The 24,201-nt window shown below is 42.8% G+C and overlaps 3 protein-coding genes across 6 annotated transcripts in view; all 3 read left to right on the top strand.

Annotated features, from left to right (window-relative positions):
- LOC108260366 (transmembrane protein 127) overlaps positions 1-588 on the top strand; it is an 11,842-nt gene extending 11,254 nt beyond the window's left edge. The window contains exon 4 of the mRNA XM_017460610.3: positions 1-588. This exon is cut by the window's left edge and continues 4,653 nt beyond it. The gene's annotated coding sequence lies outside the window, so the exon portion shown is untranslated.
- A 2,873-nt stretch (positions 589-3,461) lies between these two features.
- lzts3 (leucine zipper tumor suppressor family member 3) lies at positions 3,462-19,403 on the top strand. 4 transcript variants are annotated; one of them, XM_047151960.2, is made up of 6 exons: positions 3,462-3,747; positions 8,265-8,855; positions 9,508-10,083; positions 10,194-10,514; positions 11,743-11,973; positions 13,532-19,403. In XM_047151960.2, the coding sequence occupies exons 2-6, from the start codon at positions 8,355-8,357 to the stop codon at positions 14,273-14,275; spliced, it is 2,373 nt and encodes a 790-aa protein (XP_047007916.1). In that variant the 5' UTR covers positions 3,462-3,747; positions 8,265-8,354; the 3' UTR covers positions 14,276-19,403. The 4 variants fall into 4 exon arrangements, with proteins under 4 accessions (XP_047007916.1, XP_017314922.1, XP_017314921.1 ...); XM_017459433.3 differs by having other exon boundaries at positions 9,508-10,095; XM_017459432.3 differs by having other exon boundaries at positions 8,265-8,885.
- Positions 19,404-20,798: 1,395 nt separating this feature from the next.
- Positions 20,799-24,042, top strand: LOC108260462 (FAST kinase domain-containing protein 5, mitochondrial). Its single transcript, XM_017460781.3, has 2 exons — positions 20,799-20,933; positions 21,420-24,042. The coding sequence occupies exon 2, from the start codon at positions 21,432-21,434 to the stop codon at positions 23,880-23,882; it is 2,451 nt and encodes an 816-aa protein (XP_017316270.1). The 5' UTR covers positions 20,799-20,933; positions 21,420-21,431; the 3' UTR covers positions 23,883-24,042.
- Positions 24,043-24,201: the final 159 nt, after the last annotated feature.

Raw genomic sequence — 24,201 nt, 5'->3', positions numbered from 1 at the left:
ATATCTTAATGCACAATTACTTTCTATGCTATTTTTAACAAATGATGTCATTTTCCAGGGGAGTGCACAAACATTTGCATGTAACTGTATGACCATTTTCTCTTTTTATCCTGTCTGTGCTGATGATACTGGAGCAGTGTGAAAGATACGCTGTGTATTAACACTTATTATTTTTAAAATGTTGATTTTTTTTGTTGTCTTTTTGCATAAAACTGACTGCCAATAAATGAATAAATGCAAATATTTGTATAAGTCCACTTTAAGAAATGTCAAAAATGCGTCTATGCTTCACACCTGAAATTTCCAATCTTAACATTTTGTGTTTTGTCATAGAGAGAGAAAATAATATTTATGGTTAAAGGTGCGGTTTGTAACGTTTAGATCCCTCTACTGACTGTAACGTAAATCGCAAGAACACCGAAAAGCCTTTATGCTTCTTGACAATTGAATACTCCACTTTTTTTTTTTATGTAAACGTGATCGAGCGAAAGAGTTTTGGATGTAAATGCAGCTGATTTCCAGGCTGGAGAAATGCACATGAAAGCTAAATAAAGAACATACCCTCTTCCCATGCATGGGAATATTGTATCTTACAGTTTTTAGAAGGAATTATGACCAGACTGGGAATGCTTTCAAACATTACAAACTGAATCTATAAACATGAAGAGCATCTCTTACAAGTGAATTCACACCAATGACATGCCAGCTGAACTGTTTCTTAAGTGACATTCAAGACACGACAGATTTTCCCACCAGATGAATTACAGACGAATGATGCGTATGTGCAAAATCACATATCATAGTTAGCTGGTTCTCTCTCTCTCTCTCTCTCTCTCTCTCTCTCTCTCTCTCTCTCCCTCCATCCTCAGTCATATGAAAGCAGCTTGTGCTCCAGTTGGATGGAGACCATCGCCATAGTAACCTTGACAAATTGTTGATGTCACCAGTGAATTTGTGAATGAAGAGAGAAAAGCAAGAAAGGAAAGCAGGCGTGTGGGATAACCTGTTCTGTGAAGAACTGTGCACAAAAAAAAAAAAAAATTAAAGAGTTAAATGTTTGTGCGCTGTATGGGTGTGTATTATCAGGTAATTATCAGATAATACATCAGGTGTGTATTATCCACTGGGATTTGTTTTCATCACGTGTGTGTGTGTGTGTGTGTGTGTGTGTGTGTGTGTGTGAGAGAGAGAGAGAGGCACAAAGGCCAAACACAGATGAAATAACAGCTTACCGATATGGTGTTTGGATGTTGAATAGCCACCAAACACCATATGGACTCTGGGATAAACACGGCATGTAGACAATATGAAATATTGACTTGGAGAAAGAGCTGAGCCAGTGGAGTGCTGCTGTACTGTGTCATATGACCGGAGCTATTTTCTGTTCCTCCTCAGCTGATAATAATGAGAGAGAGAGAGAGAGAGAGAGAGAGAGAGAGGAGGAATGAGTATTGATATAGAGTTTTTAAGAGTGTGAGTGTTAAAACTGACTTTTACACTTATACACTACACTATATGGCCAAAGGTTTGTGTCACCAGACCATCACACCCATATGTGGTTCTTCCCCATACTGTTCCCACAAAATTAGAAGCACACAGTTGTATAGGATGGCTTTATATGCTGTAGCATTACAATTTCACTTCACTGGAACTAAGGGGCCCAAACCTGTTCCAGCATGACAATGCCCCTGTGCATAAAACGAGCTCCATGAAGACATGGTTTGCTGACGCTGGAGTGGAAGGACTCGGATGTCCTGCACAGAGCCCTGACCTCAACCCTACTGAACACCTTTGGGATGAACTGGAATACTGAATGGTCGCCAGTCCTTCTCGCCCAACGTCGTTAATGCTCTTGTGGGTGAATGAACGCAAATTCCCACAGTCACGCTCTAAAAGCTAATGGAAAGCCTTCCCAGAAGAGTGGAGAATATTATAGCACCAAAACGGGACTACACCTGGAATGGGATGTTCAAAAAGCACATATGGGTGATATATGTGTCAGGTGTCTATAACTTTGTTGCCATATATTACATCAGTTCCTTGCTCTCAGTTTGTTTATTTCGCCCCTACGTAATATACAGTACCCTCCATTAATATTGGCACCCTTGGTAAATATAAGCAAAGAAGGCTGTGAAAAATTGTCTTTATCGTTTAACCTTTTGATCTTTAAAAAAGAAAAAAAAAATTCACAAAAATACTCTGCTCTCATGGATATCAAAGAATTCCAAACACAACACAGGTTTATCAAAAAAAAAAAAAATAAAAAAAAAAATAAATTATATATATATATATATATATATATATATATATATATATATATATATATATATATATATATATATATATACATCTTTGTTAAATATAGGTGTGCAACAATTATTGGCACAGTTTTAGTCAATACGTTGTGTTACCTCCCTTTACCATGATAACAGCTTTGAGTCTTCTCCTATAATACCTGATGAGGTTGGAGAATACATGGCGAGGGATCTGAGACTGTTCCTCCTTACAGAATCTCTCCAGATCCTTCAGATTTCGAGGTCCATACTGGCGGACTCTCCTCTTCAGTTCACCCTACAGGATTTCTATGGGGTTCAGGTCAGGGGACTGGGATGTCCATGGCAGGACCTTGATTTTGTGGTCAGTAAACCATTTCTGTGTTGATTTTGATGTATGTTTTGAATCATTGTCCTGCTGGAAGATCCAACCACGGCCCATTTGAAGCTTTCTGGCAGAGGCAGTCAGGTTTTCATTTAATATCTGTTGATATTTGATAGTCGATTTGATGTCGATGACTCCATGATGCCACATATCGTAACAAAATGTCCAGGTCATCTGGCAGAAAAACAGCCCCAAATCATTAAAGACCCTCCGCCATATTTAACCGTGGGCATGTAAAGTCCACTCACTGGTCCAGTAATGGTATCCAATGATGTGGTAGAAGGATTCCTTCGTGTTTCTGTCCTTTCAAAGCGATGTGGATAAATGTGTGTGTGTGTGTAGTATGAATACTATGTATTAGATGTTATATAACATAACTGTTGATGTATTGTGTATGCTAGTATGGCATTTCAAACTGAGCTAGCACTCTATATTCAATTCAATTCAGTTTTATTTGTATAGCGCTTTTTTACAATGGACATTGTCTCAAAGCAGCTTTACAGAAATATATAAACACAGGACACAGAATTTAAGTGTGTGAATTTATCCCAGTTGAGCAAGTCGGTGGTGAGGGAAAAACTCCCAAAGATGACATGAGGAAGAAACCTTGAGAGGAATCAGACTCAGAAGGGAACCCATCTTCATCTGGGTGACAACGGATAGTGTGAAAGTAAAAAAAGTTCATTATGGTTTTTATATGGCTAGCATATGCTAGCCAAATTAACACGCATGCGCATTAGGTACCTGGGGGTGTGTGGGAGGGGTAAGTGGGCGTGTCTGTCACCCCCAAAAGTGGGCGGGGCGTCGGTGGGTGTGTGTGACACAGCTGACGCGCTCGAGCCATACCTCCATCACCTCATCATCCTCCAGCTCCGGTGTGTGTGTGTGTGTGAGAGAGAGCGAGAGAGCGAGCGCGCGTGCGTGCGTGCGTACACACCGAGCTTTTTTCTTTTCCGTTTTCTCCCCCCGCCCCCTACCCTTTACCGTTTCCCCAGGAATCTGCGGAACCTAACCTAGCGGCGGCGGGAGAGTCGCGCGCTCACGGACGTCGGTACGAGGGAAAGAGGAAGAAGAGGAGTCGCGCGACCAGTAAGTACCTGCGGCTTTCTCAGCATCCATCGGTGCCCTAAATTACCCCCCCTCCCCTTCCCCCAATAAAAAAAAAGCTGATAATGTTGCTTTACCGGCTGCGTTTTGGTTTAACGGGAGGTGCGCGCGCGCGACACAGAGCTAGAGTGTGTGAAAGCGAGCGCGCACGAGTCCGCGTTTTTTTTTATTTTTAATTTTATTTATTTATTTTTTAGCACGGTTGCTTATTCGATTGAGAGTAAAAGACGACAGGATTTTATATGATTTAGAAAAGGGAAAGGTGGTGGTGGTGGTGGTGTGTGTGTGTGTGTGTGTGTGGGGGGGGGGGGGTCAGGGTGCAGAAACGCATCGTTTAACGCATTTTAGTGTTTTTTTTTTTTTTTTTTTTTTTTTTTTGGGGGACCCAAACGCGTTATGTAATTATGCAACGCGTAAAGAAGACAGACAGGGAATAAAAACAGCGCGAGCAGGATCGTGCATCATCCGTAGTGAGCCTCTCCATTGTGCTCTCGGGATGTGGAGCAGATTTCTGAGAGAGAACATTACAAGCACCTCACACCTGATCCATCTCTGCATGTGTCTCATTGCAGGGCCTGTAAATCCTTTGTAAAGGTGCGCTGTGGTGTGATGTGTGGTGTGGTGTGTGCACTGATCAAACGCTGCATGTTTGCAAGCGCATATGTGGATGCGGATGTCATAAAGGTTTAGGTGTTGGATGCATCTGTATCTGTGATGGGCTCAGAGCACGAGCTCGGCACGCAGGAGGGCCTGGAGAGGAGGAATAAAGCTGAGCGAGCTTCTCTGGTCTCTCGATGCAGGCCAAACCATCTCCATTTCACCATCACAACCTACATCCGTCTGTGGCCATCCATCCATCACTCTCAAATGCACTGTGTGCCAAAGCATCATAGCATCAGCCTGTAAGTTTGCGTCTGCAGCATCACGGGTGCTTCAGTGAAACAGGTGAATGTTGTTCTGCGACGCCAATTAGACGTCTGATGTCCACCAGTACGTGTGTATCACAAGCATCATCATCATCATCATTATCATCATCATCATCACAGTGTCTGAGATTAACCGGAGGTGGGAATTATCGAGGTGTGTGTGTGTGTGCGTGCATGGGAGTGATGATGTAATGCGTGTGAGTGAGCGACTGTAGCAGAGAGAGAGAGGTAGTGGAGGCACGTGCCACTGCCAATCCAACGTAGGACCCCTGCTGGATAAACGAGGATACTGCACTCAGACACGGACCACTTCCTAAGATGGCACATGACTTCCAGTGCACTGTAATAACCTCAGTGTAGGTTATCAGCCGAGGTGTTATAAAGCAGTAATGCGCGCGCGCGTGTGTGTGTGTGTGTGCTCTATATTTCAGTGTTACATGCATCATAGAAAGCTCAATGCACATCACTATGCACATCACTATGCACCACACTGCACACAGTGAGCTTTATGTCTACATGTATTTATTTGTATCGACAAATATGCATAATGTATAATGCTTATACAATATACTGCGATATTCAGCACACTCTGTAGATTATTGAGGACATTTGAAAATATTCCTTTATATTAGGCATAGTGGTTAGCACATTCGCCTCACACCTCTGGGGTTGGGGTTTGAATCCTGCCTTCGTCCTGAGTACACGGAGTTTGCACGTTCTCCCCGTGCTTTAGGGGTTTCCACAGTGTACTCCGGTTTCCTCCACCAGTCCAAAGACATGCGTTGTAGGCTGATTGCGATTTCCAAATTGGCCATTTTGTGTGAATATGTGTGCGATTGTGCCCTGTGATAGGTTGGCAACCCTGTCCAGGGTGTCTCCTGCCTTGTGCCTTAATTTCCCTGGGATAGGCTCCAGGCTGTCTGTGATGCTGTGTAGGATAAGAGGTATAGAAAATGGATGTATGGACGGATTATTCCATTACGGTGGAGGTTGGTTAGGGAGGTAAATCTTGCTAGCTGACATAACGTTGTTACGTCCTGACGAGGTGTCTGTACCGTGTGCCATTGTGTGGAGACGTTTTAAGTGTTGGGACTCAAAGTCCCAGAATGCAATGCAGCTAAACGACAGTTACAACTGAGACTCAGAGTTAGTTAGCTATTTAGTGAGCTACGAGATGATGAGCACGATGGCGCTGATGGTGGTATTGGTATGAAAGTTTGAAGCTTTGGAAACTGACCTTCTTGAACACAGAGCACAGATGAAAAGGTGTCAGAGTCGGACAGACTAAAGGACTAAAGCGCTGCTGCATCGGTCTCTTTATGTAGAGCCAAGGCGAGGGCTAAATCCCATTGCAAGAAGGGTAATGTCGAACAGGCATTGTGTGTAATGTAGGAAACTGTGTCGATGAAAGCTAGGTAGAATAGTAAGGCACGTTAGGCTGTGTCTTTATTGTTTAACCTTTTGATCTCTTTTTGAAAAAAATTAATAAAAATACTCTGCTCTCGTGGATATCAAACAATTGCAAACACAACACGGGTGTATGAAAAAAATATCTTTGTTAAATATAAGTGTGCAACAATTATTGTCACCCTGATAAATTCATATGAGGAAAAAAAAAATTAAATAAAAAATTTTAACACACCTGGGTGACTAGGAACGGGAAATTGTTCAACCATGACTTCCTGTTTCACAGGGGTATAAATATGTTGTAACACACAGGCCAAACGCCCTTAGTCATTCATAACAATGGGTAAGACCAAGGAATATAGCTGTGATGTGCAGCAAAAGGTTGTTGAGCTTCACAAAATGGGAAGTGGCTATGAGAAAATAGCTCAAGTATTGAAAATGCCCATTTCCACCATCAGGGCAATAATTAAGAAGTTCCAGTCAACTGGAAATGTTATGAATCAACCTGGAATTGGACGTGTGTCTATATCGTCTCAACACACTGTGAAGAGGACGGTTCGAATGGTAAAAAAAGGCTATAAGGATCACAGCTGGAGAACTGCAGAAGTTAGTTGTGTCTTGGGGACAGAAAGTCTCCAAAACTACAATCTGAAGTCACCGACATCACCACAAGTTGTTTGGAAGGGTTTCAAGAAAACAGCCTCTACTCTCATCAAAAACAAACTCGAGCATCTTCAGTTTGCCAGACACTACTGGAACTTCAAATGGGATCGGGCTCTACGGTCAGACGAAACCAAAATAGAGCTTTTTGGGAGTAAATACCAGAGGATGTTTTGGCGCACACAGAGAGGTAGCCATGTGGAGAAGTTCATGAGGTACTTGCCCACGGTTAAATATGGAGGTGGATCTTTAATGTTCTGGGTCTGTTTTTCTGCCAGAGGACCTTTACATTTTGTTAGGATACATGGCATCATGGACTTGATCAAATATCAACAGATATTAAATGAAAACCTGACTGCCTCTGCCAGAAAGCTTCAAATGGGCCGTGGTTGGATCTTCCAGCAGGACAGTGATCCAAAACATACATTAAAATCAACACAAAAATGGTTTACTGACCACAAAATCAAGGTCCTGCCATGGACATCCCAGTCCCCTGACCTGAACCCCATAGAAAACCTGTGGGGTGAACTGAAGAGGAGAGTCCGCCAGCGTAGACCCCGAAATGTGAAGGATCTGGAGAGATTCTGTATGGAGGAACGGTCTCAGATCCCTCGCCATGTATTCTCCAACCTCATCAGGCGTTATAGGAGAAGACTCAGAGCTGTTATCTTGGCAAAGGGAGTTAACACAAAGTATTGACTAAAAGGGTGCCAATAATTGTGGCACACCTATATTTAACAAAGATTCTTTTTTTTTTTTTTGGATAAACCTGTGTTTTGTTTGCAATTGTTTAATATCCATGAGAGCAGAGTATTTTTGTGATTTTTAAAAAAAAAACAAAATATCAAAAGGTTAAACAATAAAGACACTTTTTCACAGCCTTCTTTGCTCATATTTACCAAGGGTGCCAATATTAGTGGAGGGCACCGTAGGCATATTATAATACAGACATACTGTATATCAATTTGAGGTGTAAAATTCAATAAAGGTGTTGAGTGGTCTCACAAGCCAGACCGCTGTCTTTCACTAGAGAGTCTTGGCTACTTTCACAGGAAGAGGGTGTGTCATTGCAAATGGACAATATTTTCCTCCGTATAGCTCGTGTCACAGAAGTCAAACATTTCTCCCTTCGGAAACTTGTTGGCATGCAAAATTGCCAACGTGTGGAGGTGCAGAGAATTAAATTGCAACCTTCAAGATTCTGAAGCTTGTGGCCAGAAAAGTGTACAAAAGATGTCAGGCTGAGACTAGCGGCTGAGCAGAACAATTTAAGTGCAGTCAGAGAAAATTTGCAACTGCGTGCATTTCTGTTGGATTTTGTATTTCTGTTCTATTTGTATTTTATTTACTTTGTCTCACACTCAAGTTCACAACCAAATGGATAGGAGTTATGATGTCAAATATGGTGATAGCAGGATTTTGGATGCAGCATCAGCTTACCCTCTTGTCCTCAGTGAATTATTTCCATGTGCTTCACTGATCGTTCTCCTTTTTTCTTTTGTGCAGTGTGCGTACCTGCGGCCAAGCCCGGCCGCCTTGCCTGCCCCGGCTCATTGGCGCGGTGGCCGGCTGAGTGAGGGGCTCTGAGCTCCTGGTATGGGCAGCGTGGGCAGTGGAGCCTCCAGCCAGCGGGCCATCACCATGAGAAGTGTGGGCACGCGGACCACCCCGAACGGGCCCCTGGCGCCCGCGCTGCCCCCAAACTCTGTCCGCCGGCGTCTGGATGACCGCAGCTTCAGCGCTGACCGCCTGCCAGCACCGGCCACCAAGACAGCAGGCGTCACTGCCAACGAGCACTCCGAGCGCGCCGCCGCTTCTCACAATGCGAATCGGCAGCACACTGTCAACGGTGAGCGGCTGCTCTCGAACGCTCCTTTCTCCAATGGGCCCATGAGGAGGGAACCAGGCCACAGGCGAGGCGAGAGCCTGGATCTGTGTGGAAACAGCATAGTCCTCAACATCAACAACAATGAAAACAAGAACAGCAGCCATCAAGCACCAGCGCAGCAGCAGCACAAGGACAAGAGTAAAGCCAAGACGGACAACCACAACCCTCCCAACATCCTGCCCATCTCTGGCAAGCTGGAGCAAGCACAGGTACAGCACGGCCTGAGCACCGAGGGGAAGGTATTTCATTTTGGTGACATATCTGGTGTGGTATAACTAATAGATCTGCTTGAGCTCTTATTAAAGTTCAGTCGGAACAGTCCATTTTGCATGTCGCTCCTTTTGCATACATATATGAAATGCAGTGACGTGTATGTATATATACAGGTATTTTGTTTACTACAAACAATGCATTGATGTATGTTGTGCCCATAGAAATACATATTGGAGACTAGTTGATGATGTCATTCCATAGATAGCAACGAGAAACTATTTACCGATTCTTCTACAATTTTCCCCACAACATGCTGTTATAATACACCTCCTGATATTTATCCTGTTTCCTGAAAGTGTACCCAAATTAAGGCCATAGTAAATGGATAACATGGCACAATCCACATTATGAAATGTTATTCTGCATGTAGCTTGCAATAGCATTTTTTTACCAGAGGACCAAATCCCCAAATCTTACATCCAGCAGCTTTAAGTAGGTACACATTTCATTTCAAGTGTAAGTATCCAGCATTTCCACAGATTAATACCGATACCTGATGAAATTATTTTGTCAAAACTCATGCTTTGTGTACTTTTATATGTCTAATTTATACATTTGTAGTAAACAAGCCATTACGTTCCTATTTAGGACCCTGACGCACTGGTCCGTCCCTCCGCCTTCAAGCCTGTGGTGCCCAAGAGCTTTCATTCCATGCAAAACCTGGTGTGCCCCCTTCAGGCCAGCGTGGGAGCAGGTGGGGGCACGTCAGGCAGCGGTGCTGGTGAGAGAGGTGGGCAGGGTGCCTCGGGAATCCGTCCGGATGAGGAAACCCCTAACAGCCGAGGAACACACTCTGGCGGAGGTATTCGTACTGGCCAGGGCAGCCTGTCTGATTCTGGCAGGAATTCGCTGACCAGTCTACCCACGTATGCAGGTACGGGTTCAGGCTATGGCCCTCCGCCGGCCCTTGGGCCCCTCAGTGCCTCCACCAGCCACATCAACCGCCTGGGTACTGCAACAACCGGCCTGGACAAGCCAGATAAACCAGGCTACCAGAACGGCCTGAGTGCCTCTGACAGTGGCCACTCGTCTTCAGGCAAGAGCTCGTCATCTTATCAGCGCCTCAGCCACTTGAGTGATGCGCCGGCGCCCTTGCGGCCATCGCCGTCCTCCGACGACGTCATTCGTGACCTAGAGGACCGCTTATGGGAAAGAGAGCAAGAGGTGAGGATGGAGGTACTTCATCATTGCTCATCTAACTAGAAATTAAACTCCATGTGCATTGTTCCTGCGCTGATTGTGCTTTCTGTGTTCTCCCATTCCTCATTTCCAAGGTACTCCACATGAGACGGAACCTGGATCAGAGCGAGGCGGCAATCGTGCAGGTGTTCGAGGAGAAGCAGCGGGTGTGGGAGCGCGAAATGGAGGAACTGAGGCAGAACTACGCCGGGCGGCTGCAGCAGGTGACCCGTCGCGCCCAGCGTTCACAGCAGGCCCTGCAGGCCCAGATCAGCCGCCTGCAGCAGGACAAGCGCAGGCTCCAGGACGAGATGACGCTGCTCCTGGCCCAGCGTGAGGAGCTGGAGAAGAAGTGCCTGGACTACAGGAAGGAGCAGGCCGACCTCCTGCCAAAGCTGGAGGAGACCAAGTGGGAGGTGAGAGGATAGAGATTAATTAAATACCGGTCTCCTTACCGCAGATATAATCCATCAGGCAAGACATGTCTCAGACTTTGAGCAAGAAGTGTAATGCAATTAGTAATAATAAAGTGTAACAAGAAACTTTTTGAAAATTTAATCTTTGGCCAATTTTAAAACTGCCCATTATAGACCAGGATATTAGTTTTTGTTTAGTTTTGTCATCGTCCAAAAAGGATTATAGGGATCTTTCATAATCTAGACAATAAATTGGTGATGTTAGCATAATCATAGTTGTTAGCTGATGGTTGCTGAATTGGTAATGTAATGCAAATGTTCATGCAAAATGTCCAATGGCTTACAGTTTCTTTCATCACTGTCTATTGTGGGGGTGGGGTGGGGGGGTGGGGGGTTGGGGGGGGCTTGGGCCAAATTGCTGGGATAAACATCAGCAGCAATCTGAGCTGCTATACGAAGCCTGAACCTTTATATTCAATCAGTAACCTATGTAGTTAGTGGTCCACATGCTAGACCACTAGCTTTGCTAGACAGTCTTGTACATTTAATCAATGACCCCATTTATAACATTTCATGCATTCCAGTTCTGGATTGTATTCTGATGAAATTTTAACCACATTCATTTGCCAAGCAAGTCTCAGATTCCTGTATCATTGCTGTTACACGCAGTACTATCATTCACTCACCACTAACTGCTTCACACAAAACTCTTTAATACCATTTATAGCTGAGTTTCATAAACATTTTTGCTCCAGAAAGCTCAGGGTGTCACGTTTTTTCGTTTTCCCACTGGAAGTGTGAACGGCCAATCAGAATGCAGCCTTCAGGATCCTAAAGGTTGTGGCCAGAAAAGTGTACAGAAGATTTCAGATGCTCCATATCCTGTGAACAGAGTGTCTGAGGCTGAGACTCCCAGTATCCTGACTTTAGTGACAGCAAGTTAATATGAGCTATTAGCGTTAGTTAACCCTGATATGTTACACCAGACCTGTTTAATGAGTTGCCCATGGCCTGGTCTGACCAATTAAAAAGTTTGGCCCACTTGAGGCTGTCAGTTAATTAGTAACCGCTCTCTAATAGTCACTGTTACCAATAACAGCCTTCTGGTGGCATGGCCAGCAATACCCCATGTGCTTGGTTCGCCCATTTAGCCCCCTTATACTAAAGTTTAACAGCCGTGACCTGGAGCGCACTCGTATGGCCATCATTCCCTCTGCTTGCTCTCCAGGTATGTCAGAAGGCAGGTGAGATCTCCTTGCTGAAACAACAGCTGAGGGAGAGCCAGGGCGAGGTGACCCAGCGTGCTGGAGAGATGGTGGCCCTGAGGAATCAGCTGAAGGAGCTGAATGCCCAGCTGAGGGAGCGAGAGCAGGCCGAGATCAGCCTGAAGGAGTCCTTCTGCACCAAGACGCTGGAGCTGGAGCGCTGCGAGGCAGAACTGCAGGCCATGCTGGCCGAGGTGCTGACTTAACCCAAACCCAACCCTTATAAGGGCTCTGCCCGAATATCCGTACACTGAAAAAACAGTATTTAAAAAAAACAAAAAACGTTCATGCATCAATGCATAAAGATGAGGCAGTGGACGGGGGACAGAGGTATTGGGCCAGTACCTGTTACGTCAATTTTGTTATATTTTTGTGTCCTACGCTGTAGAGAAATGTTTCCTAGTCCTGCTCCTAAACTAGTTAGGGACAGCTATAGGGACGACTACAATGACCAGAAATAAACATGGTCATACCGTAACCATTAACATCACTACACAACAACTCTAACCTACAGAAAACATTGTACAAGTTGTGTCGTGTTGAAAAAAATTATTTTACAAGCAAAAATACATCAATTAGATAAACTGATCTCAAAGATGGAGTGGTTGCATCTGTAATTTCACTGGGACTGTCAGAAGCAGATGGCTTAATTAGTCTGATGTCTTAATATACTTTACTATACTCTAATATACTCTAAGTCAGGGGTGTCCAATCTTATCCGCAAAGGGCCGGTGTGGGTGTGGGTTTTCATTCCAACCAAGCAGGAGCCACACCTCATTCCACCTGTTTAATCAGGTGATCTTGGCTTTCAATAGACTCAGGTGTGGCTCAAGCTTGGTTGGAATGACAACCTGCACCCACACCGGCCCTTCCTGGATAAGATTGGACACGCCTGCTTAAGTTCTTCGAAAGAATACTTTCGTCATCATGTGTGAAACAGGCTGTTTCAACACACTAGTAACTCATCCTAGCTTCTTGATTTACTGTAGTGACCATGTCAACATTGTGTCTATCAAGTGGACATGCTGCTATGGGAAGCAGCATGTGAAGAAAATTTTTTTTTTCTTAGTCACCGCAGCATTAAAGCCCCTATTTTCATTTTCCTTCCCGTAATACAACTCAGCGTATCCACTCATTACCAAGACTTTCATGATGTTTACAGTTTCGCCTGTGCAAAATGTGCAGGGAAACCCAACTCCAGCTCATTGAACTACACCCTTGTAAACTTGTCTGGAAATCCCGATTTAGCTCTTCAGCTAATTTTTCTCTCGATTGGATGAGATTATTGTTGGGCTCAAACGTAACGTTGTAATACTGCACGTCTGACCCTAATTCAATTATTGTAATTCAGAATTTGAATAAAAAGGTTTCGGTCTAATCACATATTAGCAAACACGAATCTAAGCAGGTTACATGGAATATTAACTTCCGAAACTAGCATTTCATATCGCTGCTTAAATTTAGTCGCATTGCAGTACGCCAGTATACGCCTCTTTTGTATCTAGGATATGAACCCATGTGCTAATTTGTTAACACGACAGAATATAAATTATTAAGCTTGATGGCTCCAGTACTGACTGGATAATGAAACAGTTACTGGTTGTTTTTTTCCTTGTGTAGGAATTTTTTTTTTCCCTATTCACTGCATTCAAATGTCTGTAGACTTGAGTCAGGTAGCTACTATTTACTCCGTCTTTTCCCCTCATTCATTCACACTGGCTCTCTGTCTCTAATTTTTGTCCTACCCTGTAGGTGACCGTCCTGAGAGACAAGCTAAGTGCGTTTGAGACGGAGGTGGCGGGGCTGAAGAAAGCCCTGAGTGAGCTTAGCAACACCGCTAGCACTCGCACCACCGAGCCCAGCTTGGCCGATATGGGTCAGCTGGTGCTGTCTCGTAGCCGGGAACGCCTCCTCTCGCCACTGAGCCCGCCAGAGACGCCCACCTCGTTGCCCGCTCTTTCATCTCTGCCCACTGTTCCCTCGCTCCCCCCTTTGCCTGCTCTGCCCGCCCCGGACCCGCTGCTCAGCCTGCAGAGCGATGATTCCAAGGTGCAGCGGCAAGAAGCGGGCGACCTGCGGCGCCAGTTGGAGCTACTTCAGGGGGAGCTGCGTCTGGAGCGCCAGCAGCGCGAGCGCCAGGCACTCACCTTCGCCCATGAGCGCCAAACCTGGCAGGGAGAAAAAGAGCGTGTGCTCAAGTACCAGGCACAGCTGCAGCTCAGCTATGTAGAAATGCTGCAGAAGAACCAGGCACTGGAGGAGCGCGTCGACCAGCTCGGAGCCCAGCTGGCCACTCCGATCCTGGTATCGCCGGCAACACCAACTTCACCGCCTCCATCCGCTAGTCTCGAGGTGCCCACGACAGCTCCTGTGGCCGTGTCAATCACCTCCCCGACTCCCCCGGTCGAAGAGAAAAAGGTGCCCGCCCTGCACCAGCTGGCGCCCCCGTGGCCCGTTCCCACTCGTCTGGAGAGGATCGAGTCGACAGAGATATGATGCCAGTAAATGTGACCTCTTTGATGCAGTATAAAAAAAAAAAAGAGAAACACTTAGAGCACCAGTTACAATAGCGTTAAGTACAAACCCTCCTGAAACAAAAACGTCATGTCTATAACTTCTGAGGACAGTCCAAGGATGCCCTGCTGAGTGAGGCAGACGTCAGGGTTGAGGGGTGCAAGTTGCTAAGTAATATGTTTGTGTGGCCTTATGACTGACCTAGGAAAAGCTCTGGATCCTAAAAGGTGTTCGTTTGGGTGGTGGGGTGTGTAGGAAGAGCTGGCCCTGAGTCTGTAGCCGAGTGGAGCGCGAATAGATGGAACACTCAGGGGATAAGGGATCAGGCATTAATAATCCAGATTTAAGGCTAGACTGTTGTAAGCTAGCTCTCAATGCACGGTTCATGATAACAAATACATCACGATATAAATCTCTCTCAAGTTAAACTTTAAAAACACAACTGATATTATTTAAAGGTGCAGTGTTTTTTTTAAAAGCAGAAACATATAATTTCAAAGAAAAAACAAACAAACTGTGATTTGGAATATTGCCATGCAGTGGATGTGGCTAGTTTCTTCATTTAGGTTTGTTTACATTTTTCCGGCCTGGAAATAAGTTTAACACCCCCTCCCCCCACCACTTCACGCTGGAAAAGAGCCGCTTAACTCCGCCCCTTTCCCTTATAAGGCGACACAAAGCTAATATTTTCACTGCAAGTGCATTTCACATTACAGGCAGCAACCACGGGCCTGAACAAATTACAGACTGCTCCTTTAAATAATATCTCTCCAAACCTTACAGCAAACAAGATAATAAATATATAGAATAGCATCCATATTAGCCGAAGAGACTCTTTTGTTTTTAAATCTACGAAGCTACAGGGAGAGACGTGTGATTCTCTTCCTATCTATGGTGCTTGTCCATACCACACCAGTGTGTGTGTGTGTGTGTGTGTGTGTGTGTGTGTGTGTGTGTGTGTTTTGTTTTTTTTTCCAAAATGAAGGACCAAATATTTAGGAGGCGTTGCTGGTCTCGAGTCCCCTCATAGTGGACGTAGTCGCGGTGGTGATTACCAGTGGACTCCATGACCTGGTGTGTTGTATAGGAGCGTGCCTCAACCCTCCTGCTCTGATAGCGAAAGCAGCGGCGGAGGACCGACACGTGGTCAATTGGACTCGAAACCGTATTAACAGAACATTTCTGCTTTTCACCTTTGTATTCCATGTTTCCGAAACAATGTAGAATATATTAGAGAGCGAGCGAGAGGTATTGGAAAAAGAAAACAAACAAACAAACAAAAAAAAACAACAAATAGTTTAATGCACTTTGCTTTGGTCTCAGACAATGTTTCTTTTTAAGAGAGGTGTGTGTTTGATGAACAGCATCTGCTGAGTGAGGTTTGGTTTATGAAGCTGCTAGTTAGCGGAGGAGTCAGCGGCTGAGCCAAAAAAAATTATTTAAAAAAAATAATGAAATATAAAGTGCTAAGAGGGAAATTAGATTAGCGTGTGGTCGGAGCACGGCGTACTTCTGAAGCACGGTCCGTCCACCGCTAATGAACTATTGAGTCTGTTTAAGTGGGACCTTACCTTCTTCCAAAAAAGAATATGTGTCAATGTATACTTTCTGAAAGTATCATTTAGAATATTTGACTTATAAAAAAAAAATATATATATATATATAATATGCAGTAGATTGAAGTGATGTTTTGAAGTAAGTACACCGTGTACACAGGCTTCGTTGCCATACCTGAGTTGTGACTGGTGTGGTTTCGAGGGGGAGTAGGTAGTGCGATTGTGTAGTGTGAATTCAGATGGTTTAGATATATTTACAACCGGCGGTGACGAGAAGATGGAGGTCGAAAAACGGTAGCATTAGGAAAAAAGAAAAAAACAAAAACAAAACAGTAACACCTTTTGTCACAAAGCCTACATCATCATCGTTCTAAAACACACCATGTGACGATCAAACGAATTATTTTATATTATTCTTTTATTACTGAATGGTCACTGATACCCCAGTTGCCCTCTTAATCCTGCTATTAATTGCGAAATTGCCACTAGAAGTGTTTTTTTGTTGTTGTTTTTTTACAATACTTATGAGGAAATGAGTTCATGTACAAATGAAATCACTCAGGTATCACTTTTGGTGTCGAATAGCGAAAAGGCATAGGCTCAGTGAAAGATTCAGGATATTAGATGAAGCCCTAATGTGCTCCATATAACACAGAAGACTTGTAGTAATGTAGGCTACATGCCAATTAGACATGTGCTAATAACACAATACACCGTGATATTCAACACACATGATAGTGTCGTCATGGTAACTTATCAAAAATATTCCTATCATCGGACTTTCATTCTGCCTAGTACACAGCATGAAAGTTTGATGAGCTGTGTAATGGGCTGGCGTTTTGGCCAAAATATCATATCACGATACTTCATGATAAATTTCACAATATACTATGCGTATAGATCAAAATATTGAGATTTTTTTTAACCTAAAAATGCCACAATTATACATTGATATCTGGTTTTGAAGTTGAATTTTGTAAATCTGACATTTGATGGGTTTTTTTTTTTGTTTTTTTTTGGAGTTACTGTACGTCAAGTTGTGAGTTTAAATTTAAACCGAAGTTTGACTCAGTTTTAAACTAGTCAGATATGTGTCAAATTCCAATCAAGTGCTACATCCAAGTAGTTTGGAAACGCAAACGAGCACAGATACGGTCGTTCAGCCAATCAGTCAGCAAACGACAGCGCGGCCCATGGTGAGTCAAAACTTAATAAGCCAAATTCTACTTTTTCTGATTGTTTAAAAAATGTAAATAAAAAAAACCTCACAAACAAAAAGAAGCATTAAAAAAAAAAAAAAATCATATTTACAACATGTAAATCCAAATCGTAATGCCACAGCTATCAGTACATAAACATATCAGTATATCATTTTTAACCAATGAAATCCTAGAAAAATATTTCCTGAGTAGGGAAGGATGTTATAACAGTTCTGACGATACCCGTGATATTATCCGAAAGGTTACTGCGATTCACTTGTAATTTATTTTATGATTATTGTAACGTATTGTAATATCAATATCAGATGGTCATGCTGCCCAGCCATAACGACGCGCACGCTTTTTGAAATCCGATATAATACCAGTCCGATATCAGATCTGTGACCAAGTCTAAACGTGTTTCATTTGTAGTTATTCTTTCTACACTTAAGGTGGAAAAAATGACTGAGATTTGAGTCACGTGACTTTACAAAAATGTCAAATTTGTGTAAACATCACAAGTATTCAGGGGATATACACCGATCAGCCATAACATTGGATCCTACAGAAGAGCTTCTGTAGCACAAACTGCTGAAAAAGTTAACGCTGGCTCTGATAGAAAGGAGTCAGGACACACAGTGCATCACAGCTTGCTGCGTATGGAGCTGCGTATCCGCAGACCGGTCAGAGAGACCATGCTGAGCCCTGTCCATCCATCCAGCGCCTACAATGGGCACGTGAGCATCAGAATTGGACCATGGAGTAATGGAAGAAAGTGGCCTGGTCTGATGAATCGCGCTTTCTTTTACATCATGTGAACGGTCGGGTGTGTGTGCGTTGCTTACGTGGCGAAGAGATGGCACCAGGATGCACTATGGGAAGAAGGCGAGCTGGTGGAGGCAGTGTGATGCTCTGCGCAATGTTCTGCTGGGAAACCTCGGGTCCTGGCGTTCATGTGGATGTTACTTTGGCACGTACCACCTACCTAAATATTGTTGCAGACCGAGCACACACCTTCATGGCAACGGTATTCCCTAATTGCACTGGCCTCACTGCGCCATGCCACACTGAAAAAATTGTTCAGGAACGGTTTGAGCAAGATGTCCAAATTCCCCAGATCTCAATCCAATGTAGGACGTGCTGGACAAACAAGTCCGATCCATGGAGGCCCCACTTCGCAACTTACAGGACGTAAAGGATCTGCTGCTAACGTCTTGGTGCCAGACACCACAGCACACCTTCAGAGGTCTTGTGGAGTCCGTGCCTCGACGGCTCAGAGCTGTTTTGGCGGCACAAGGTGCAGGTGGTTTTAATGTTATGGCTGATCGGTGTAAACTGTAATAAGAATTTTCTACAACGTACTATCAGCACATGCCTAATACTAATTCAATCTTAAAAACTACACTGCTGTAATACACAATCATAAACATACGATTTTATTTTTCTTATCATGTGACCAGATTTGTACGCTTGCTTATTTATTTATTTATTTATTTTTGTAGCTTTATGACACTAGGTGTTAAGCGAGACATAATCTAACAAAGCTTTAGATGGACACCACCCCTCTACTGTCTTTGGCCACATTTGCTGCTATGTAATTCTGTTGTGTCCTGCTGTGTTCTTGGTAGAGACAAAGGGGCAGTCGACTGCATGTAAATATCATTGTTATTTATGTGTACATATCTATTCTATCCAAATATACCGAGCTATTGCGTGTGAATACTTTTGTGAATTAATGAGACTGACATGTCAGCTTTTATTTTTCAAACTATCGATATAGGAATATAATATAATATATTAAAATCTTTACCAAAAAAATAAAATAAAATAATAATAATGATAATAAGTTCAATCGGCCATTACGTGTTATAAGAAGGGAAGACCATGAGAGCCCCTGATGTCTATTTTCCCCTCCGTCTCATATTTCTCGAAATGTTTGAAGGAAGGATCTGTTGAAACTGTCGCCACTGTTTTCATTCTGAGTTTTTTATGCTTCAGAAATCGTTTGGGGGGGGGGCAAAAAATGATATCTTAGCAAATATGAATTCAATTAATAAAGATGTGAATAAAATTAATTAAGTATGAGGGTTTTTCAAAGTTTTTGTTTTCATCATAGGATCATAGAATGAAGTAAAGCGTGGGAGAAGGGTACGACATGAGATAGAGTGACACTTTAAATCACAAGTTTAATTCAGATCAACTCTTGGGCCGTGAGCTGCACCAACAAGGATTAGATTAAGCAGAGATTTGTTTTATTTGACTTTTTCTTTCATTTGTGTTGTACCGCTTAATTTGAATCATGGCTTAACAATTCAGCGATTAAAACCTCTCATTAAAACTCTGACCTGGGATTAATTCTTTGTACAGCCAAGATTGTGTCCTGTTTCTGAAGTTTGGCTTTTTGTAGCCATAAAGGAGAAAATCCAGCATGCTCATGAAATCTCACTTTTTACACACACACACACACACACACACACTGTATGCAATATATACAACATAATATATATTGTATATAATTATATTCAGCACATGGATGTATTCTCTAGAGTACAGAATGACCATAATGCACTTTGCCATTTGTAGGAAATAAGGACTAGGACACTATTTTAGGACTCAGTGTCCACCGATTGTCCACCAGGATTTACCTAAAATAAGTAATAACAATGTAAGCACCAATGTTACTCAACAACAAGACTAATTATTATTAATAATTTTCTCCCCCTTACTAGCAAAACAGAATTTTCTGAGGGAGAATTTTACTTTCTTTAATTCAGCATCTGGCAGAAATTTGTTTCTGATTTTTCACATTTTGTTACATTAGAATCTAATAACAATTTTAATTCAACAAATAGGCAAATATTATTGTACATATTGAAATAATGTGCCTAATGTTTAAACAGTTGGATTGTGTTCAGATGAAACAGTTCAGACGCAAGATTATATTATATATAGATTGTTTGATTATTAAACACACTAATGCAAACAACAAAATAACAATAATAGTAATAATAAAATAACAATGCTTATTATTATTATTATTAATCTGACATCACCACATACTATGTCCATAAATAAATAAATAAATAATAATAATAATGATGCTTATTATTATTATTATTAATCTGACATCACTACATAATATATACATTTTAAAAAAATGATTCCTCTTATTATTATTATTAATCTGACATCACCAAATACTATGTCCATAAATAAATAAATAAATAATAACGATGTTTATTATTATTAATCTGACATCACTACATACTATATCCAGTAATAAATACATTTTTTAAAAATGTGTATTATTATTACTATTATTATTAATCTGACATCACCACACACTATATCCAGGAATAAATTAATAATAATAATAATAATAATAATAATAATAATAATAATAATAATAATAATAATAATAACAATTATGTTTATTATTATTAATCTGACATCAACATACTATATCCATAAATAAATAAATAAATAAACAAACAAACAAATAAATAATAATAATATATTGTTGTTGCTTTGTTATTTTTATTATTATTATTATTATATAGTATGTGGTGACATCGGATTAGTATTATCGTTTAAACGCTTTTATGATATTTGTAGTCATTTGTTGATCCATATTATTCATATTATTCAGTATCTTTTCCATACACTGGGCCAAGTACATATCTCAGTTTAAAAAAAAAAAAACAGTTGATGAAAATGTACTTCCTTCACTTTCTTTTTGTCCAAAATGAGCCACCGTATCACGTGATCCGTGACGTCTAGGCTCACTCATGGCGGCGCACATGTAGCCCGAGCTGACCGCGTCTAAAATGTGATTTGTGTTCTTCTGTGTGTAAATACTTTAACAGATTGTGACATACATGCTTTGTAAGTATATTTATATCAACATGTTTAGGATCTTTAGCAGAATGAATGATGACACGGCAATAGATATAGCTTGATAGCTGTAAGCAGGAGCCACTGGGCTAAAACGTGACATGTAAGGTTAACTGACATCTAAACGTCTTGATGTGAAATGTGGTTTAGGATTAATCAGGCAGCAGGCTGGATTTCAGTTCTAGATGGCAAATGCAATAGCTGTGCTTTGATGCAAAATGAGAACTTCTTTCTTATTATGAATCAACCCCAAAGACTGATAAAGATTAAAGACATTAAAATAAACGTGTCCTTTAGCTTTTTTTTTTTTTTTTTTTTGGAGGAGGAAGAAGAAGACAGGGATATGTAGATTATTGTGTCATTAATTACATTCTAAAATCCGGTTAAGTCTGTTAAGGTTAGACAAATGAAGATTGGTTTAGATTCAAAACCTAATCTGAATTATTCAACCATTTATGAACCATTTGTTCCCCTTAGCTCATCTGTTGGATGTCTGCAAGGGCACTGTGGCGTCAAGCAGCTACGCTGCGTGTGTTCGCCCAATCAATATCCTCGCCAGTGTACAGAGTCCAGTATCACTCGTCCGAGTGGAAAAATGGGAAAGTCCAGAAAGAGAAAAAGAGCCAAACAGTAGAGCAGCGACGGGGTGCAGAAACCGGCGAGGGCTGCTCGCTGGTATACAATCCCGCTGCTTATTACCAATCCAGAGCAGAGCACTCTGCCGTCCAAAGAGGTCCGGTGAGAGAAGAGGAAACCTCTCAGCCCGTCCCAGGTGTTGGGTTCAGACAGCAGAGTAATCACTATATGATCGGTTCCTCGCGCCACTTATCCATCTCTAAAAACGCTCAGCTTGGTTTAGCTTTTAATAGACAAGTAGCTGACAAAGGGAGTACTTCTGATCATCCTAAAGATGACGTCTACCCGTATATAAAAAGGGACACGCGGGCCTTTCAGAGATGTAGGCCTGAGTACAGCATGATGACCTATGACGTGTCCCAGCGTCCACCTGCTATTCAGATAAAAGATGGCTTGTTACTGCTTCATAAAGCTGCCTTGATGAAAAACATTGACGCCTCGAATGTAGCTCATTTTATTTGCGAACTTGGCCGCCTGGAACCCGAACAGACCGTGGTGGTCAGAGGCAACATGCGGTTCTCCATGCTGCTGCGTTACAGCGTGGAGAACCTGCAAAACTTCACACATCTGCAGCTGATTGAAGTTTTGCGTGCCTTCGTGAGACTGGGATTGTCCCATCACCACAGCGTACTGGAATTGTACGAAGCCGAATTCAGCCGCCGGACCAGTGAGATGGAGCTGCACCAGCTTCTGCTCGTGGCTGACCTGTGGCGATGCCTTGGCCGGTCAGTCCCGCAGTATGTGGCCAAATTGTGTGACTGCATTAGCAAGCATTTGAACCAGATGGGTCCACCAGAGCTGGTCCAGTTTGTTTATGTACTTGGAGAAAGCAGACAGTGCCCTGAATTTGTTCTCCAGTGTCTAGAAGGCATTATAATGAGGCATCTAGAAGAGCTGAAGGGTGAAGAAGTGGGTGCTGTTTGCTTGGGTCTGTTTAAAACTCAGAACTCACTCTCAGTGGGAGCATTGCGCAGACTTGTGGACCGAGCATGTGTTGTAGTTAAGGAAATGAGTGACTTTGGCATCGTGAATGTGATGAAGCTAATGAGATTCAGCCATCTGGACCACCTCCACTGGTTGGAGACGCTTAGCTCGGAAGTGCCTCGCCGTGCTCCGCAGATGGCCGTCCAGGGCTTAATGCACATCGCTTTGACCTGCTCTGCACTGCACTACCGTGATGACGGTGTTCTCCTGGCTGTAGCAGAACACCTACCCCATTTACCTTCTCAATACAGGAGCAAAGATGCTGCTAAGCTTCTGTGGGCGTTTGGCAACCTGGGCATCCTTCCGAGCCAGTGCCCAAGCTTTCACCCTCGCCTCACAGAAACCCTGCGAGACCGAGAGTCAGAATTCCGTAGCTACCCTGAACACCTCCTAACAGCCTTGCTAGGCTTGGCGTTTGTGGGTCAGTTCCCACATGACTTACTGAGTTTGGCTTTAAGCCCAGAATTCACAAACCAAGTCACAGGATTAATAGATTTGAAGAAGGATCTATTCACTTTGGATGGGACGGTGGCGATTGAGCTGCCTGGCTGGACCGGGCCACGGATGAACCCCACAATCCAGGAGGAGGTGACTAAAAAGCTATGGGACTTTGCCCAGTCTGAATTGTGTCAGAAACCAGAGGTTCTTGAGGCAGAGGCTGTTCTCCAGGAGCTGCTGGGAGGAAAGTTATTCGTGCACAAGCGAATGATCCTACCACATATGCGCTCTATCGACCTCGAAGTGCACATGGATCCCAGTGGAAATCCTCTACCAGTTGCATCTGAGACCTATCAAAGCCACTATAATCCAGACAAGGGATCTGTTTGGCCTCTGGACTGGAAAGAAATGCACACAGGAGTGACCCTGACGGATGATTTGTTGGTACAGTTGACAAAAAACAGTGGCAAAAAACCAGCCGTGTCAACAGCTATGTCCAGCCAGCAACCAATTCTACGTCCTGTAGAGGTCTCCACCAAAAGAGAAAGTATTCTGAGCATAGGAGTTGACCTGACTGACGATCTCGTGAACGCTATAACAAAACGACCGGCGCATTCTTCCATCCACGGACACGCTACATCAGCGTCGGCTATTGTTCGGCTCGCGGTTCAAGTGACCAGTAGAAACCATTATTGTTACAGGACACAGCGGTTAACCGGGCTGTACGCGATGAAGAGGAGGCAGCTAGCCTTGGCAGGATATACAGTTGTGGAGCTGCCACATTGGGAATGGTTCCCACTGCTCCGACGCTCCCTCGCTGAGAGACTTGCTTACATACACTGCAAACTTTTTAGTAGTTTTGACTCCCGAAGTAAGAAATGATTTAACTAATTCGTTGACTCAAGGTGTATTTGGTTATTATTTGTAAATGTGAACCACAATTTTTACTTGTGTGATTGTAATATATAAAAAGTGAAAATAAAATAATAGTGTATAGACTACTAAACCTGGCAAAATAAAATAAATAATATCCTGACCAATATTTTAGTTTCTTTCCCTCACTTTTTGTTTTTTGGAAGGGGGCAAAATGAGTGGTAACAACCTCTAACAAATGAATAGAACAGGAATATCTAAGGACAGAAATCTCATTAACACTAACTACGTTTACACGGACAGCAATAATCTAATTATTGACCTTATT

This window comes from Ictalurus punctatus, chromosome 28, assembly GCF_001660625.3.
Source record: "Ictalurus punctatus breed USDA103 chromosome 28, Coco_2.0, whole genome shotgun sequence".
Taxonomy (NCBI): domain Eukaryota; kingdom Metazoa; phylum Chordata; class Actinopteri; order Siluriformes; family Ictaluridae; genus Ictalurus; species Ictalurus punctatus.
This window is presented reverse-complemented; position numbering and strand designations above follow the sequence as displayed.

What these genes read in the sequence shown, in the direction of transcription:
- lzts3 (XM_017459431.3), top strand. Translation starts at nt 8,355, where the DNA reads ATGGGCAGCGTGGGCAGTGGAGCCTCCAGCCAGCGGGCCATCACCATG. An exon ending in AGCAAGAGGTGAGGATGGAG is followed by an intron (nt 10,096 to 10,193) that starts GTACTTCATCAT and finishes CTCATTTCCAAG; the next exon opens with GTACTCCACATGAGACGGAA. An exon ending in TGCAGGCCATGCTGGCCGAG is followed by an intron (nt 11,974 to 13,531) that starts GTGCTGACTTAA and finishes CCTACCCTGTAG; the next exon opens with GTGACCGTCCTGAGAGACAA.
- LOC108260462 (XM_017460781.3), top strand. Translation starts at nt 21,432, where the DNA reads ATGTCTGCAAGGGCACTGTGGCGTCAAGCAGCTACGCTGCGTGTGTTC.